The 15,979-nt window shown below is 45.4% G+C and overlaps 1 protein-coding gene across 3 annotated transcripts in view; it reads right to left on the bottom strand.

Annotated features, from left to right (window-relative positions):
- The window catches only part of CFAP44 (cilia and flagella associated protein 44), a 1,393,686-nt gene that overhangs the window by 765,266 nt on the left and 612,441 nt on the right, over nt 1–15,979 (bottom strand). For all 3 annotated transcript variants that reach the window (XM_069635797.1, XM_069635796.1, XM_069635798.1), the window contains one exon: nt 14,392–14,547. In XM_069635797.1, coding sequence (XP_069491898.1) covers nt 14,392–14,547 — 156 coding nt within the window. The remainder of the gene's footprint in view (nt 1–14,391; nt 14,548–15,979) is intronic.

The raw sequence follows: 15,979 nt of genomic DNA, 5'->3' as shown, positions 1-15,979 counted from the left end.
GTAGATGTGAGCCAGGTTTCCGTTAGGAAAGCAATATCTATATTGTTCACTTAAATATAATCAGCAATCTCAATAGTGTGTTTAACTAATGAACGCGTATTTAGAAGGATACAACAAAGCAGTTGAGTAGGGGATGCAATCAGTTCCAGGTTAACATGATGTTAAACAGTAGCCTGAATATCAAGTTCAAGTAATTACATTCTTGCTTTAATGACAAGTCCTGTACTCGAATGTCCAACACAATCTGATCTGTATCACTTTCAAAATGACTAGATGGGGCATCATGAGAAGGAGTATATTAAATACAAGGCATAACAACAGGCATCAAGCAAGGAAGTGCTGATCCTGCCAGATTGTCTGTACCACCTGGTTCACTTGAGCCTGCAACTATATTGGCAGTTGTACTAAAAGTAGGCAAAGCACTGAAATATACTTCTCAACACAGAGAAGGGTGTGCTGTACTGTCACTCCACCTTTCCCAGCACTCAGTTGCTGTGTCCGTGTAGCCTTGGAAAGGTTCATAATTACACTATTGGACTGAAATAGCATTACAGGAGAGCCACCAAGGGGAGAGACCCAAGTCTAAACATTTTTGCAGTATGGCTTTGCAACAAGGGGACGGCGAAGCAAACGTGTGCTCCAACAAAGCCAAGGGACACAAGATTACATAAATATAAGCAATGAGCATTACATATACAACAAGTTTGTACATAGCAGAAAACACACAGCCCTAAGCAGACCAAGCATGAACCAGCACAAACCAGCTCGTATGTTTTTTGCCCTTCAGGGTGGCCTGCAGGTCACTCCATTTGAGAGTTCATTGTGCATAGCTTTATGACTGGTTCTACGTTCTCTTGCATGACATTCCAAGTTTCATTCAACACATCAATGCCTAAGTATGTAAATTCCTTTCCCATTCATGTAATATTCAAGTCAACAATCAACACCCAGAGACACAACAAGAAGATCGAAAATGCCAGTTTTATTCATATTTCCTTTAAAATATGAGAGAAGCTCACATTTGTCAAGTAGCTCGAAAGGGACAGAAGTAATTCTAATATCTTCTAACATACAAAAAAATAGAACAGCCCCAACCCATGGGCAACCCATGATTTCTGATTTCCCATTGTTTTAGCCTCCCCTCTCCCACCTCCTATCCAAACTAACTATTCAACCCACCTCTCCTGCATTCTGCCATCAGGACTACTCTATGTAATTTGTAAACATGTAATTATTGGTCTCAGGTTCTCAATGTTAAAAATATAGCTATGTCCCCTTCCACCCCCAGGTCTTCTCACTGGTATACAATTCTTTTTTCCCCCTTCACCACCCAGAATATATCATTCCCTCCCATAATGCACTCATGTGAAGGCACTTGACCTTAGGAAAGTCACTGCTCTCTGCTATTACATACTCTGGAAGTCATTTTGGTTTGAAATTACACCCTGTTCTTAAATAAACACAAATATGGTGTTTTTGTAAAAAAAGGAAAATCAGGAAAAAACACACTTGATACCTAGATGTACAGTCACCTGTAGGTTCCACTGCAGACAGTATAAAAGGGGTACTTGGGGCCAGGAAGATGAGGCAGGAACCCAGTGAGCTGCGTGAGAGGTGGTCCGAGCAGTGTGGTAAGGTACAAAGTTCTTCTCTATTATGACTGTTGAAGACATCTCGGTAAGGATCAAATAATGGCACTCTAAAGTTGGTACCGACAGTTACAGAAAGGTAAACTTACTTGAATTCAGTGTGGTGACTAAGGCCTGTGTGAGGCTGCTTTGCATGCACAGAGCCAAGACAAAATGGGACATCAAAATAGTCCACAAAGCCATGGTACTGCCCGTTCCCCCCCACCTTGAGAAATCCTATCAAGCTATTTACATGATGGAGTTGAATGTATAAATGAGATCTCATTCCTTGATGACCAGCTTGGGCTTCATTGAAGACCAGCTAATTACGGTAGTAAGTACTGGTTGCCTAGTTCATAGACCCTCTGCCCCCATAACATGGGATAACCCGGCTGCAGGGGGTGGGATCGGGATCATGTTCTGCACAGCATGAAGGAAAATAGGGCATATACTGCTTTAATAGTTGGAGTGCATGACTGTGCACCTCAACTAAACCCCTTATCTACCTGTTAATGTGCTCCCATGTTTTCCTCATCAGTATTTTCCTCTAAATCTATCGAGGCTTTTTGATTGGGGCCTGAAGTGTGGCATGCAGGGAAGGTGATACTGGGGAAAGGGGACTATACACTAGAAGCAAAATAGTCCTTAGTGGGGGTAGAATTAAGTAGCTTACCTATAAGGCAACTTTCAGCATGGGGTCGGGAGCATATCTCAGGGGAAACCAGTTTGTCTAAGAAGCAAGACAATGCAGAGCAACACAGGTGTGAATCCCAGTCCCGCACTTATAGACTGGTGCCTGCTATTAAACACGCTACAAAAGATTAATTAATAAATGTAGCTCTCCAGCGTTGGTATCTTTCATAGATTTACATGCTCATTTGAATATTTTCAATGTCAGTATGGAAATTTACATTCAAAAGTGGTTAATGCGTGCATATTATACATATACCCAGATCCAGCCTTTCTGTCAACTTCTACAAGTCTGCTTCATCCTCAGCTCAGAGACTAGGTTTCATCTGAGCCCAGAGGGACTCCATTATGGCGAGCTTCTTCCTAACTGCCAAGAGATCCAACTGGTCAGCATAACCTGTGAATATCATCACATAGGGCCATGGCACTGTGCGAAAAAGCCCAGGATGAAGGCCAATGCCAAAGATCTCTCTGCTGCGCTTCAGCAGTCTCTGAAGGGGTAACAGAGCAGACAGGCATCCCATAAAAGGTATATGCGGATTCCAACTCTTTCCAGAACGGAAGCAGCTGATGTCCTGGCCTTGGGGCACACGAGGGAGAAAGCCGAGGACAAAAGGATTGAAAGTGTACATCGGTAACATTAAAATGCAGAAAATGCCTGCAAAAGCGACAGATTGGGACATGGAGCCAAGCATTCATTAGATCCATGGTGCAGAACCAGGTCTTCCACTAAAGGAAGCACAGGATGTGTTGTAGGGAGCCTTCTAAATCGCTCATTGAACTGCACTAATTAGAACTTGGCGAAATCCAGCAGGGCGGAGGGACCCAAGATGGAACTTTTCTCCACCATGAAGAGGCACAAGTAGGAGCCGTGGGAGAATTAAGGGGATAGGGAGACTTCAACTTCCCACCAAAGAGAGAACTCGAGGGCCCCTTGGGATGCTGGTCCTAGCAGTGAGGTAATCACAGATTGCTAGCACTGCCAGAGAATAATGTGTCGCACAAGCGGCCACATCAATTCTTTGACTTTTGTTGGTGTAAGGACGATGATAGAAATCCTTGGATGTCTAATGGTAAGTGCTTCCTGGCTGCTCCGATGCTCTTGAAACACACAAAACAACTGCTGTAATCTTGAACAGGCATTAATTTGATGGGCCTGATTGCAGTGCTGAATTGGATAGGACTGTCAGAGCTGTCGGAGCACTTGCTGTGCCTTTGGTGATTGGTTGTTTGCCACTGGCACTGAACAGCTCCTTGGTATCGAAGAAGAGATCCAACACTTTATCTTGTTGAATTATGTTTCTGTTACATTTTTTTTTTTACTCACATTTTATTAACTTTTTGGCATTACATGGAGAGGGATGCCAAAAATAGCAATATAACTCCCCATTATCACTCATCAGACCGACCATCCCATACAACAATTCCCCCATTGTCCCACACACCCCTGGTATAGGTTAACACTACCTCTTGACCAGATTAGATGGCACGACCCTTTAAGCTATTCAGACCAGGCAAAAACATCTACCATCTACCCGCCGGGCCCATCCCTCCCAACTTCCCGTCTTCTCCGTTTTCGTACATACGGAGCACCCGAACACCAGCACATCACCCAAGCCCCTGCCTGCAGATACCTCTGGTGATATGTACCTATCTAAATACACCCCATTCAAGTGCATTATTTATACTGCTTCTGTGAGTGGCCACCGTAATTCTTTCCATCACATAAATATTCTTTGCCATCCTTACCCATTCCTTCTTTCCCTGAAGCATTACTCTCTTCCTGTGCATTGCTAGGCTTGTCCTTCCTGCCAGTAACAAACAGTGTGCCATGTGCGGCAGGCCACTATATTCCATCTCGTTTCCCTCCAATCCAAACAATACCAGCAGTGGCGTCCCCACCCAGGAACCTCCCCTCCAGGTCTTTAATCCACCCCAGTGCTTCATCCCAGTAAGCCTGCACCTTCACTCAGGCCCACCAAATGCGCCAATAGTCTGCCCGTACCCCATATTTATGCCAACAAAACAGGCTCCCTCCAACAAACATCTCGGCAATGTGCACCGGCTCATACCACCATCGATGCATCAGGTTAATTGCATGTAGCTTGTACTGGCACACGATCAAGGTCTTATAGGCTCTAGTACACATTTTACGCCATAGTGGTGTATCAAGTTTGAGACCCAAGTCCCTTTGCCATTGGGTCCGCAGTCTTTCCGTGGTCCTCTTCCCTGCCTCCACCAATACGTTATACAGGGAAGAAATCAGCCCCTTCATCTCCACTAACGGAGTGAGGTGTCTCTGTATCTTTTCCTTCCATTCTTCCGACGTGATCACTCCCTTCAATTGCAGGTATGAAAATACTGACTGACTGTTTATCCCTAAGGCCTCCTCCAAGTCCCGCATTGGGATAAACTGACCCTGCTTCCACATTTGGCCTATCCTCGTTGACTCTGCCTCAAACCAAGTTTGGAACCTTTCCAAATTTGGAATATGATTCCTAACCCCCAGGGCCCACAGATGACTCAACGGGGAAGGCCACGTAGTTATACCCCTCATCTCCCTTCCCTTCCGCCAGATATTCAACCCAGGATAGGATGTTCCCTGATCCATCTCGGGATCCAGTCCCTCGGCACCCATAGCCAAACGGAATAGTAGAGAATTCCCACCGTTGCAGGCCTAAGAAGACAATTGTCCAGTACCACCCGTTGACGTACCCAGTGCTCCCTCAAATGTGGAACCAAAACACAAAGTTGGGTGGCCTTGTAGTAAAGGTACAGGTCTGGAAGATCCACGCCCCCTCTTTCATTCGGGAGCACCTGTCAGGTTCAATCTTGAGTCTTCCTGCAGGAGTGATGCTGGCCCACCAGACCCCCCCAAGTATGCCTGCCCAATAGTCTCTAAGAAGATAAAACTACCAAGCTGGCAAACCCAAGGGGAAAGGGGAATTGGAGAACAAAACAAAGACAGATCTTCACTGGATAACACTGATGTATGATGCCCTCTGGTACTGGATTATTCTCTCTTCAGTGTCTGTGAAATCTAAGGGAAAAAATAATAGCATATATATATATTATGTATAACTGATCAATAATTCTGTCTCTCTCTTATTTACTTTCTTTCTTTTAAAATACCTGTTGCCTATGCTTGTGTGCTGATAGGCATACTTTTCTGATGATGTTGAAATATTAATTCTGTATTTCTTGTAAACTCATTTATATGTAAACTTTCTTGTATTTCCTAAACTTCCATACAGATCTTCTTCTCAATAGTATCAATAGAATGTCTTTGTTGCAAAACTCCCTCTTAAATATTTCCTCTGAAAACAGTCTTTAATATTGAAGAACTTGTAAAATCTTATACTTCAAAAATTACCTTCTAATATTTCATAGTCAGTAAAGTCTTTTATTTTATTTGTTAAAAATAAATTTGACTTGTAACTCTAGAACTGCGCATAAATAAATGTTTTCAATTCTTCAGAAGAAATCGCGCATCCATTCGACGTTTTTTTAATATTAAACGAGCCGCGCATCCATCCAACGCACCCTTCCTGGAAAAATTAACGAACCGCGCACTTGCCGACGCTTCTTTTCCTTGACTACGAGCTATGCAGGACCCGATGCTTAATTCCTTGAAATACGAACCGCGCCGTGCACTATTTCCGGAGTCGAGATGACGCGTACACGTTGTACGTAAAAAAACGTAAGGTTCTTATCTCTAACCTTAATACTAAACGACGAACGCGAGACAAAAGAGACGCTCGCGCTCGTCACTAAAATATATAGAGTTAGATAAAAAATATAACTCAACCCAAACTCTATATATTAAATACTTCTAGAATAAACCGCGCGTTAGTTAGTAATTAGATTAGCATCGCGTGTAGGTAAAAACTAACAAAAAATAAACACGCAATTGCAGAATAAAACAGCAGATTGTAATGATTAAAATTCTGAATAAAATACAGTTTTTTTCTTGTCTATGAAAGTTTGTTTTTTAAAAGACAAAAACGAATTTCACTCCATGTCATATATCTTCAATATTTGAATAATTTAGCTTGCTTCTTCTGTAACTTCTTATCGTCTAAGAATTCTTGAATATAAGTCTTTCTTTTCTGAATTCAGGAATTCATAACTCTTCTAAATTAAATAAACTATAGATTTTTCTTAAAACTTCTCTCAGAGCTAAAGAGACTGCAACCTGCCACAAAGGCAACTAAAATGAAAGGCAGTTTAGAACTCTGTTCAAAATTCCAAACTACCTCATCAATGGTTTCCTCCAATCACTGCTGCAGTACTATCCCTCCATCTTGCCTTGGGGAAAGAAGTGATTCCTGAAATCTTATTAAGGATTTTTTTGTACAATTCTTTTATAATAAAAAAAAATAATAACTTTAACATCATACTTCTAAATAGAATTACATCCAAAGGTCTTATTGCTAAATGAGGATTTCTAAATTAAGTGTGTAAGTAATTGATGTCTATGAGAATTATCTTGGAATGATAACAGTGTGTCTTTTAAGGTTGTGAACCTTTGAAACTGTAGAAATATACCATGGAATCCTGACAGCACCAAAGTATCATACGCCACCGGCACCTTCTTTCCCTGTCACAAAAACCTCAAAAGACACACTTTCTCCGATTGCAATATGTACTCAGGGATGGTAATAGGTAGCATATGAAATAAATATAAAATCCTGGGGAGGAAGTTCATCTTTATGGCGTTGAGCCGCCCAAGACCAGATATAGTTTACTTACTCCACTTTTCCATATCCGCGGATAACGTCCATAACAGGGGAGGAAAGTTTGCTTCATAAAGCCCCTGCATATCTCTGGTCACTGGTATCGCCAGGTAACGTAATTTATCCTCACTTATCTCCATCCCCAGAGATACCAGCACTTGCCGGTCACTTTTCCCCCCATCTAATCAAAAGGGAACAGGATGGATTTACCCTTTTTAATGTTGTACCCTGAGAACCCACCATACTGTTCTATCAATTCGACCATCGCTGGGACTGATACCACCGCGTTGCGCAAGAGTAGCAACATGTCATCTGCGTATAACCCTAATTTGTATTCCACTGTGCCCACCTCAATACCCTCTACTTGTGGGTCATCCCGTAGCTTCTGGGCAAATGGTTCCAAAGAGAGAGCAAAGAGAAGCACTGAAAGAGGACAGCCCGGTCTCGTACCCTGCTAGACCAAACCAACGATAAAACCCTCCATTTGCTGCCACGCTAGCCTTAGGATTAGAGTACAATGCCATAACCCCCTGCACAAATCTATTTCTGATTTCAAACTTCAGCAAGACTGCCTTCAAGAAGACCCAATCTACTCTGTCAAAGGCCTTTTCGGCGTCAACCACGAGAAGAGTAGGACTACATCCCTTCCCTCACACCCATTCCATTACATGCAAGGATTTTCGCATCGTATCGGCTCCCTATCGTCCCCTCATAAAGCCCACTTGATCCGAATAGACCAGTCGAGGCATATGAATGTCCAGCCGCGAGGACAGGACTCAAGTGAATATCTTTGCATCCACATTAAGGAGTGAGATTGGGTAATACAAACCGCACATCTGGGAGTTTCTGCCCTCTTTAGGTATTATAGAAATAAGAGCCTGGACAAACGACTTTGGTGCTGTGCTTGTTTCCAGGATATTATTGAACCAAATGCGGGTTCAGGATACCTGCGAAGGACTGAAGTATATCTGTCCTCACCCTGGGCTTTTCCCAACTGCAGACGTTGGATCGGATTGAAGATCTCCTCCCCAGTAATAGGGGCATCCAAACCCAAAGCCTCTTCTGGTGTCAGCTTCCCAAATAAACCTCCAAGCCCCCCACCTCTGGCTGCCCCTCCCCCTCATATAATTTCTCGCAAAATGAGACGAAATTGTCCACAATCCCCACCAATGTCATTTCCACCACCCCTCCTGGTCCTTGCACCTCTGAGATCCACAGTTCGGTATGCCGCACTTGTAGACAGGCTGGCAGCAACGCATCCACCTTATCCCCTTCTCGTAATATTTTAGTTTTGAGAATTGAAGCTTATGGACTATCTTACTTTCCTGAAGTAAGCTATGTTCGTCCCTCTTACTCCTCCCTTATCCTGTCTGCAGCTTCATCCTATGATACTTGTATCTGTCTTTCCAAAGCCCCAATCTCAGCACACAGTCTGTTCTCTAAAACGGACTTCTCCCTCTTTTTCCGGACCCCCTCACTAATCAATAATCCCCTCCATGTTGCCTTTGGCGCATCCAAAACTGTGCCCAGGTCCACTTCCCCTGTGTCATTCAGCAGAAAAGAATCTTGAATCGCCCCTTCAAATCCCTCCTTCAAGACTAGGTCCTTCCACAGGGATTCATTGCACCGCCACAACAAGTTACTTGCAGTCAACCCCAACCATGATAAATCCATTGAGACCATGTCATGGTCCGACCAGCTGATCGGGTGAATCTCCAAGCACAAGGCCACCACCCTAAATTCTTTTGCGATACATAAATGATCAATACGGGTATAGGTTCCATGCGGCAGGGAATAAAATGCAAAGCCCCTCCCCTGGGGATGGAAATGGTGTCATACATCCCGCAGGCTATGTGAATCTATGCATGCTTGCAAACCTTCCCCTCTCACTGAAGGTGCTTCCAATCCCGAAACACCCAGGGCTCACCGCTCCATTGTGAAGTCAGCCCACATATTGAGGTCCCCCCTACTATTATGTGCCCTGCGCCCTCATTCAAGACACCTGCCAGCATTGGCTTCATGAATTTCAACTGACTTTGATTTGGGGCATACAATGTTACCAAAGTGAGTCTCACACCCTGAAGGACACCCGATACCAACATCACTCTCCCATCCACACTTTACCAGGGCCTCGCCTCCTCCATCCGCAACCACTTATGAAGCAGGATGCCAACCTACCACACCACCATTTCTGGAATCTCCCGATCCCCAATACATCTGTCCAAGGAGACCGCAAGGGACCACCCTTTCCTCACCCCTGGAATACCTTGTTCCCCTGAAGAAAGAGAAGATCCATCTCCCTCCTTCTAAATTCCCTAGCGCCAAGGATCTTTTAGTCGACGTGTTCAACCCCTTCACATTCAACATATAGATCAGCAAGCCGTCAATTCTTCCCCCATTGTTCAAGTCCACCATTGCCAGACCACCAATATCACCCAGGGCCACCACCACGTCCCACCTCCATTAACCTTTACTCGGGTTGCACCAAACTCTGCCCTCAGTTCCCCTATACCAGGTCCCCATAATCCCCAACTTACCCACCCACCCCGGCACTGTCTCCTGCCCCCATAGTGCCAGTTCCCTCCCAGTTAACATCACTGGTCAAGCACTGGACCACCATTAAGACCCAACCCACCGGGTAACTTCCACATTCTCCTACCAAACAAAAGACCCTGCCTTCTCCCCCCTCACCGCCCTACCCAACTCCCCACTTAACACTTCTGAAACTCTACATTCCACAAGGAACCCTCTCCCCAAGGGCCCTCACGGCCAACTCCATCTATACTGGTGTGGAGCAGAAAACAGTCTTCAATCAAAAGTCATAAAAGTCATAAACCTCTAAAAAAGAAAAATAGTACCCTCAAGTGTCCCCAGGAGGAGTAGAGTTCAGTTTTCTAAATGTCCTCGATCCTGGGACCTCACACCTACTGGGCCTCTTAATGCTCCACTGTCTATTTTCAGGCCCCTTTATTCCATCCGCAGGCGGCGAGTGCATTTCCCCGACCAACTCTGCAGAGACCCCCCAAATGTCTTCCGTTGTGATCATTTTGTATTTATAGCCATCTATCTCAAAGGAAATGCAAAAGGGGAAACCCCATCTGTACCGCACTCCCTTTCTGTTCAGCCATTTCGCCAGGAGAGCACAGAGACGCTACTTGGCCAGCGTGAGGGTGGACAAATCCTGAAAGACTGTTATCTTAGCGCTGCCCTGAGTCACCGGACCCACTGCCCTCGCTTTTTCCAGAATCCTAATTTTTTCTCGGTAGCTATGAAAGCGTGCAAGGACCGACCTCTGGCCTCTACTTGCACTGCACACTCAATGCACCCTGGCAATTTTAGGTTCGTCAATGGGCTTATCCCTGGTCAAAAGTTTGGCTACCTCATGTACAGCCCTCCGCAAGTCTCTTTCTGATTCCCCCTCTTTCTCGGGCAAACCAAAATAACTCAGTGTCCAGGGACGTCTAGTTATTCTCCACTTCTTGAAGTCTCTTGCCCATCTTGTCGATCCGAATATTGATTTTGTCCAGTCTACCCGCAATGTCCGCTCTCATCCCTCGTATCTCTTCCATCAGAGAGGGAATGTCCCTCTTTGTAGTGACGGTGTCTTCACCCCCTTCTGCCACAGTCCGTACTGAGATTCCAGACTCTGGCACCAATTCTGTGAAAATTCAAACTGCCCTAACGCAGCTTTCCAGTTCATATGGAGCTGGGAGGCCCCACGTTGGCCCGATCCAGCCACTCCGCCTCCGCTTCTTCCTACCTCAGTTCAGAAGTTGGCCACCACGCACCTCCCTCCTTCTCCTTAAGGCAGGGTTCAATCTCCTCAAGCTCTGCAGCCTCTCACATGTATCGGTTCTCTCAGACCATGGAGGGTCACTGGCACCCGGCCCAGTGTCTCCACAACTGGGTGGTTGCTGGTGGTACTCCCTTAAAACAGTTGGCAAATCCCAGGTTGTACTTGGAGGGCAAAAAAGCCCATCCCCAAGCTGTTCCACAGGGAGGGGCCACAGACCACCCTCTGTTGCTCCTCATACCCAGTGGGTCCCATGCATCCCCTCCACTGGTGCACCATGGGGCCAATTCTACCAGCTCTCACCTCAACTTTCCTTCCAGGGGGCTCTCGCCATCACTACAGCCTGAACTCAGGGGGATGGGCACTGTCCCCCCACTTCTTCACGAAAAATGGTCTGCGCACTCTGGGCACCCCCTGGGGGAATGGCTGGGCACAATGGTGTGTTTTTCCTCTGGCTCCTCCACTTGCCCCTCCTCCTCAATCCTGGGTCTTCACCAGGGGTGCTGCAAGGAGTCTGGGGAGCCCAGACTCCCCCTGTTCTTACCCTCCTTCAATATATATCCTCCTTAATTGAGGGTGTCAGCTTGCGGCTCCCCCTGTTGCCTCAGCTAGACCTCCACCGCCTGCTGAGCCGGGCTATGCTTGCTGCCTTTGGCCCTGTGTCATACTTCTCAGGCCGCTTTGCCCCTACTGCAAATGGGCTGACACCCCTCAGTCTCCGCCTCCATGTTCCGACGTCACCGCACACTGACGCAGGATCATCCACAGTGGGGCCTGCTACCTGCGAGAACGTAAGCTGTTTAGTAGGGCCTGCCAGGCTGCAGAGTCGCACGGCCGGATTCCGCTGTTGGGCCTCCCGGCTCACCGGGTCTCGTCCCACGCTCCTCCACACCAGGGCCTTGGGGCTTGCGTTTACACCCGGGGGTTCCTCTGCGGATCAGAGATCACCCGTGACCAACAATTCCAGTTTCTGGGAGCTGTGTAAACTATTCCTTATACCTTTTGTGCTGTGATTCAATTGCCATCCGTTATTTGTTGGATCTCCCACTCCTTCCCATTACTTTGTCCCTCTTAACTCCCTCCTCACCAATAATGTATATTGTTCCTTATACTGTTTTCGAGTTGTGTTCCAATTACCATCTTATGTTTATTGTTTCTCCCCTCCCCTTATTCCTCTTCCCTCTCCACTCACCTCTGCAATATTGTAAATTGTTCCTTATACTGTTTTCGAGTTGTGATTCAATTACCACCTTATGCCTGTTGTATTTCTTCTTGTTCTTATATAAAGCACTTTGGATTAAAGGGCTATATAACTTCAATAAAATACAAAAGCTAGGAAGGGCGGCTCAGAACCCATCTTTCCTGGTCTCCGTGCCCCCTGGCGGCTCTCATTAAATCAATGTATTCATGTTTTAGGTACACTCCACAAAATCCAATGCTAACGAGTGCTGGGAATCGAGAGGTGCGTTTTGATGAACCACCTGCTTAGTAAGGTCTACAAGGTACAATTTCACAACTGATGAAGTAATTGCTGCTCTTTTTCCCTACTTAAGGAGCTCTCCAGCCTATTTTCTTTTGCAGATGGGGAGCAGGTGTAAGTGGATCTAGGTCACCTGGCCTAAGCCCCCCCAACCTGGCGACTTCCAGGTTGCTGCTCTTTTTCCCCACTTAGCAAGCCCAACCCACCTGGTGCCTTCCTGGTTGCCGCTCTTTTTCCCTACTTAAGGAGCCCTCCAGCCTCTTTTCCTTTGCAGATGGGGAGCAGGTGCAAGTGGATCTAGGTCACCTGGCCTAAGCACCACCACCTTCTTAGCCCTGCCTCTTCCTTCCTGCTCTTAACTCTTAGATCAAGGGCATCTCGGGCCCAGGTGTCCGAAGCGAAGAGCAGACGAAGAAAAGGGCAATTCCTGTTCGGACCTGGAGGACCCAGGGCCCGACCCCTGCTCAGACAGCAGGTAAGCATGCACTAACATGTGTTTACCCCCTCTATCCCCACAGGCCATACCCACCCTCTCTGGTCCCCTGTGATGTTCCCTTGTTCCCCCCACCCTTCTCGCACAGAGGTGTTGCCTGTTTTGCTTGATAGTTCTGACCCCCCCTTTCCTCTCCAGTCTACTTCTGCAGGAGTCTGTCCTGACACATTCTGGTTTCACCATCACCGTCTTGTGGCCAATGCTGGATTTGACTTTTATGGACTTCATTGATTCACGGTGCGTCACCCTTTCTCAACTCTCATGCTGGACTTGCTTTGCATCTTGTACTCATGGTGGCCCTGAATCATGCTGTTCCCATCTTCATCTTGTATCCAGGCTTGCAACATTATGTGTTACTACTGACTTCTGCAATTGTATTCGCTCTCCCCTCTTGCTTCTCCACTCTTTTTGACTGCTTGCTCTGTTCTCTCCTCCTCTCCCTTTCTCCCTTTTCCGATCTCGTCCCCTTCTCCCCTCCTCCCCTTACTTTCTTCTATGCACTTACTCTATCAGAATTGTCACTGGACCTAGTATGATAGCAACCTCAACTGTCTCCTCCCCCCTCCCCGTACTTGTTCCCCCCGACCCCCTCCAGTACTATCTGAAATGCTGTCAGGCCTAGTATGAAAGTCGCTTGTTTTGTTCCTACCTCCCTTTCTGCACCCCTCTCCCTCACCTTTTGTTTTTCTCCAGCTCTACCAAAAATGTTGTAAGGCCTAGTACAGTAGTCGCCTGTCTGTTTCCATTTCCTTCCCACTCTCCCCCTTCCTTCCTTATCTATATCTTAGCTCTTGCACTATCTGAAATGTCGTCAGGCCGAGTATGATAGTTAATTTCACATCCTTACTGTTCATGGCCTGTAAGAATGTCATTGTGTTTTCCCTTGTTCCCTCCCTTGCTTGAAGCGCTTTGAAAAACATTGTGTACAGGCGTATAAAAATAAACTATCAAATCATAACATTGTGAAAAAGTGCCAATTAACGGAGTGTCGTCTAAATGTGGCTGCGAGACTTAAGGTGTAGAGCTGTGGGAGGCATAGCCTGTCAGTTTGCATCTTGGGCCAGCAAAGGATATTGCGATGGAATCTGGTATCATGGCCGAAGAAGGGGGCATTAAGTTGGCAATCAGGAGTGAGTCCTAATGAGTGCTCTGCTTGTTGTAACCATGGACGTATGGGCAGGAGTGAATACTGCCCTCTCCCACTATAGGTGTCTTTTAAACCGGGGCCAAGAAATCCAAAGAGGAAGAAAATCAGGATTCTAGCATGTAGCCAAATTGGTAGCCACAATAACAGCTCTCTGGAAATTAACAGTCTACACGGGTAGATGGGTTCCTCTACTAAAAGTCCAATAAGGGTGGGTGTCCTACAGAGCCCATTGGTCTAAATGTACCCAGTGATGGACGGGGAGAAGTGGAAACTACACTTGGAGGCTTAAAAGCCTCTGGATCTGCCAGGCTTATATTTTAGACCAACAAAAAAAAACATATGCAAATCATGGAAACTTCAGATATTATTTATCTCTTATGAACAACATTAATCACTTGGCTGCAAACACACACCATATTCTTACCTGAGCATACCAAATGTGGGACTGTGGCGTGGTGACCTTGACCATGGAACGCAGGTTAACGCGCTTGCCCACAAGAAGTTCATTCATGGGCTCTAGCTCCAGAATCCCTGTGTCATCTATAGCCTCGGCCGTGTCAATCACCTCAAAGTCCCACACCTAAAATGAGGTTGATGTTAACGAGATAGATTACGTTTCTTACCACATTAGCCACATACACTTGTTGCCACATTGGTTGTCTTAAAAAGAAAATATTCTGACTAGAGAAGTGCAACAATGTTGAGCCACCTAGGGGATAACACATTACTACAAAGTAATATTTCAGCCTTCCAGTATCTTCTTGGCTGCCTCGCACTAGGCATATTATTTTTCCACCGCATATCCAAGATTCCGCCAATTATCTACAACTTTGGTTACCTTATTGAGAAACATTCTTTTTTAAAATATATTTAAATTTTTATTAGATTTACAATCATAACAGATAATACAAAACATATATCAAGAAATTAGCAGTTCAACAAAACATACACAATAAGCATATGTATCGCAAGATTCATCACAGTAGGGTAAACCTCACTAAAAAAAAACAGTATAGAGGAACGGAGGATATAAAGACATTCTTAGGTTATCAGTTCTAAGAACCTTCCCCAAATCTGGGCAAATAAGTTCATTTTTTTAAAATCTCTGTAAATGATCATTCTCCATTCTGGCCACCTGCCTTAGGTCTGAAATGCATTCTGCAAACTTAGGTCTTTCCACATCTTTACTTTTTTTGCAGAGCTAGATACCCTGAAGAACCGCCATTTTTGAGGGTATGTGAGATCTGCCAATAATTCATCCTCACCCAGAATCACACACTTACATATTCATATTCCACATCCAGTATAAGAAACTCATTCATTTTCAGTGAAACTTTACAACAAAAGCGCCTCGGTTCATAACACTCCCAGATCATATGCTCAAACGTTCCGCTAGCATGTCTGCATCTCCAGCACGCCTCCACGTCAAGAAGGCCCCTAGCATGTGGTCTTTCAGGTGTCCAAAAAACCCTGTTTAAAATCATCTTGATCTCACGACTTCTTTCACCCAGATTTAAGGATGTTACGGCTACATTTTTGCAAATATTTGACCACCTATTCTCGCACATTTCAGTGTCTAGTGTATCTGACCATTTCACCAATAATTCTGAATTTGGTGCCTTGTATTGGCTCAACTTCTTATATACTTTAGATGCCAAATTGCCTTCTGATGCATATTCTTTCAACCAGATATGCCACCCTCTGTCTGCATCTGGAATTTTGTTCATCAATGTCTTCTTTAGCTTTCTTTACTCCCCCATTGTACAGTCCAGGAGGCCCTTACTTGTAAACAGTTGTTTAAAATTGAGCCATTTTTGCCCATCCACTAGATCTTTGAGACACTGGATGCCCCATAGTAGCCAGTTCGGCCAGAGAAGGGATTTCCCATCCAACTTTATGTCAGGATTCAGCCATATCGACGTGATGGAATTACCCACCATATCCTGCTTGCTTTTCTTAAGAAGAGCTCTCCAACATGCTCTGATAAAAGTTGTTGGCGGAAAGGATTTTGC

This window comes from Ambystoma mexicanum, chromosome 7p (assembly GCF_040938575.1).
Source record: "Ambystoma mexicanum isolate Mex_15411 chromosome 7p, UKY_AmexF1_1, whole genome shotgun sequence".
NCBI lineage: Eukaryota > Metazoa > Chordata > Amphibia > Caudata > Ambystomatidae > Ambystoma > Ambystoma mexicanum.
This window is presented reverse-complemented; position numbering and strand designations above follow the sequence as displayed.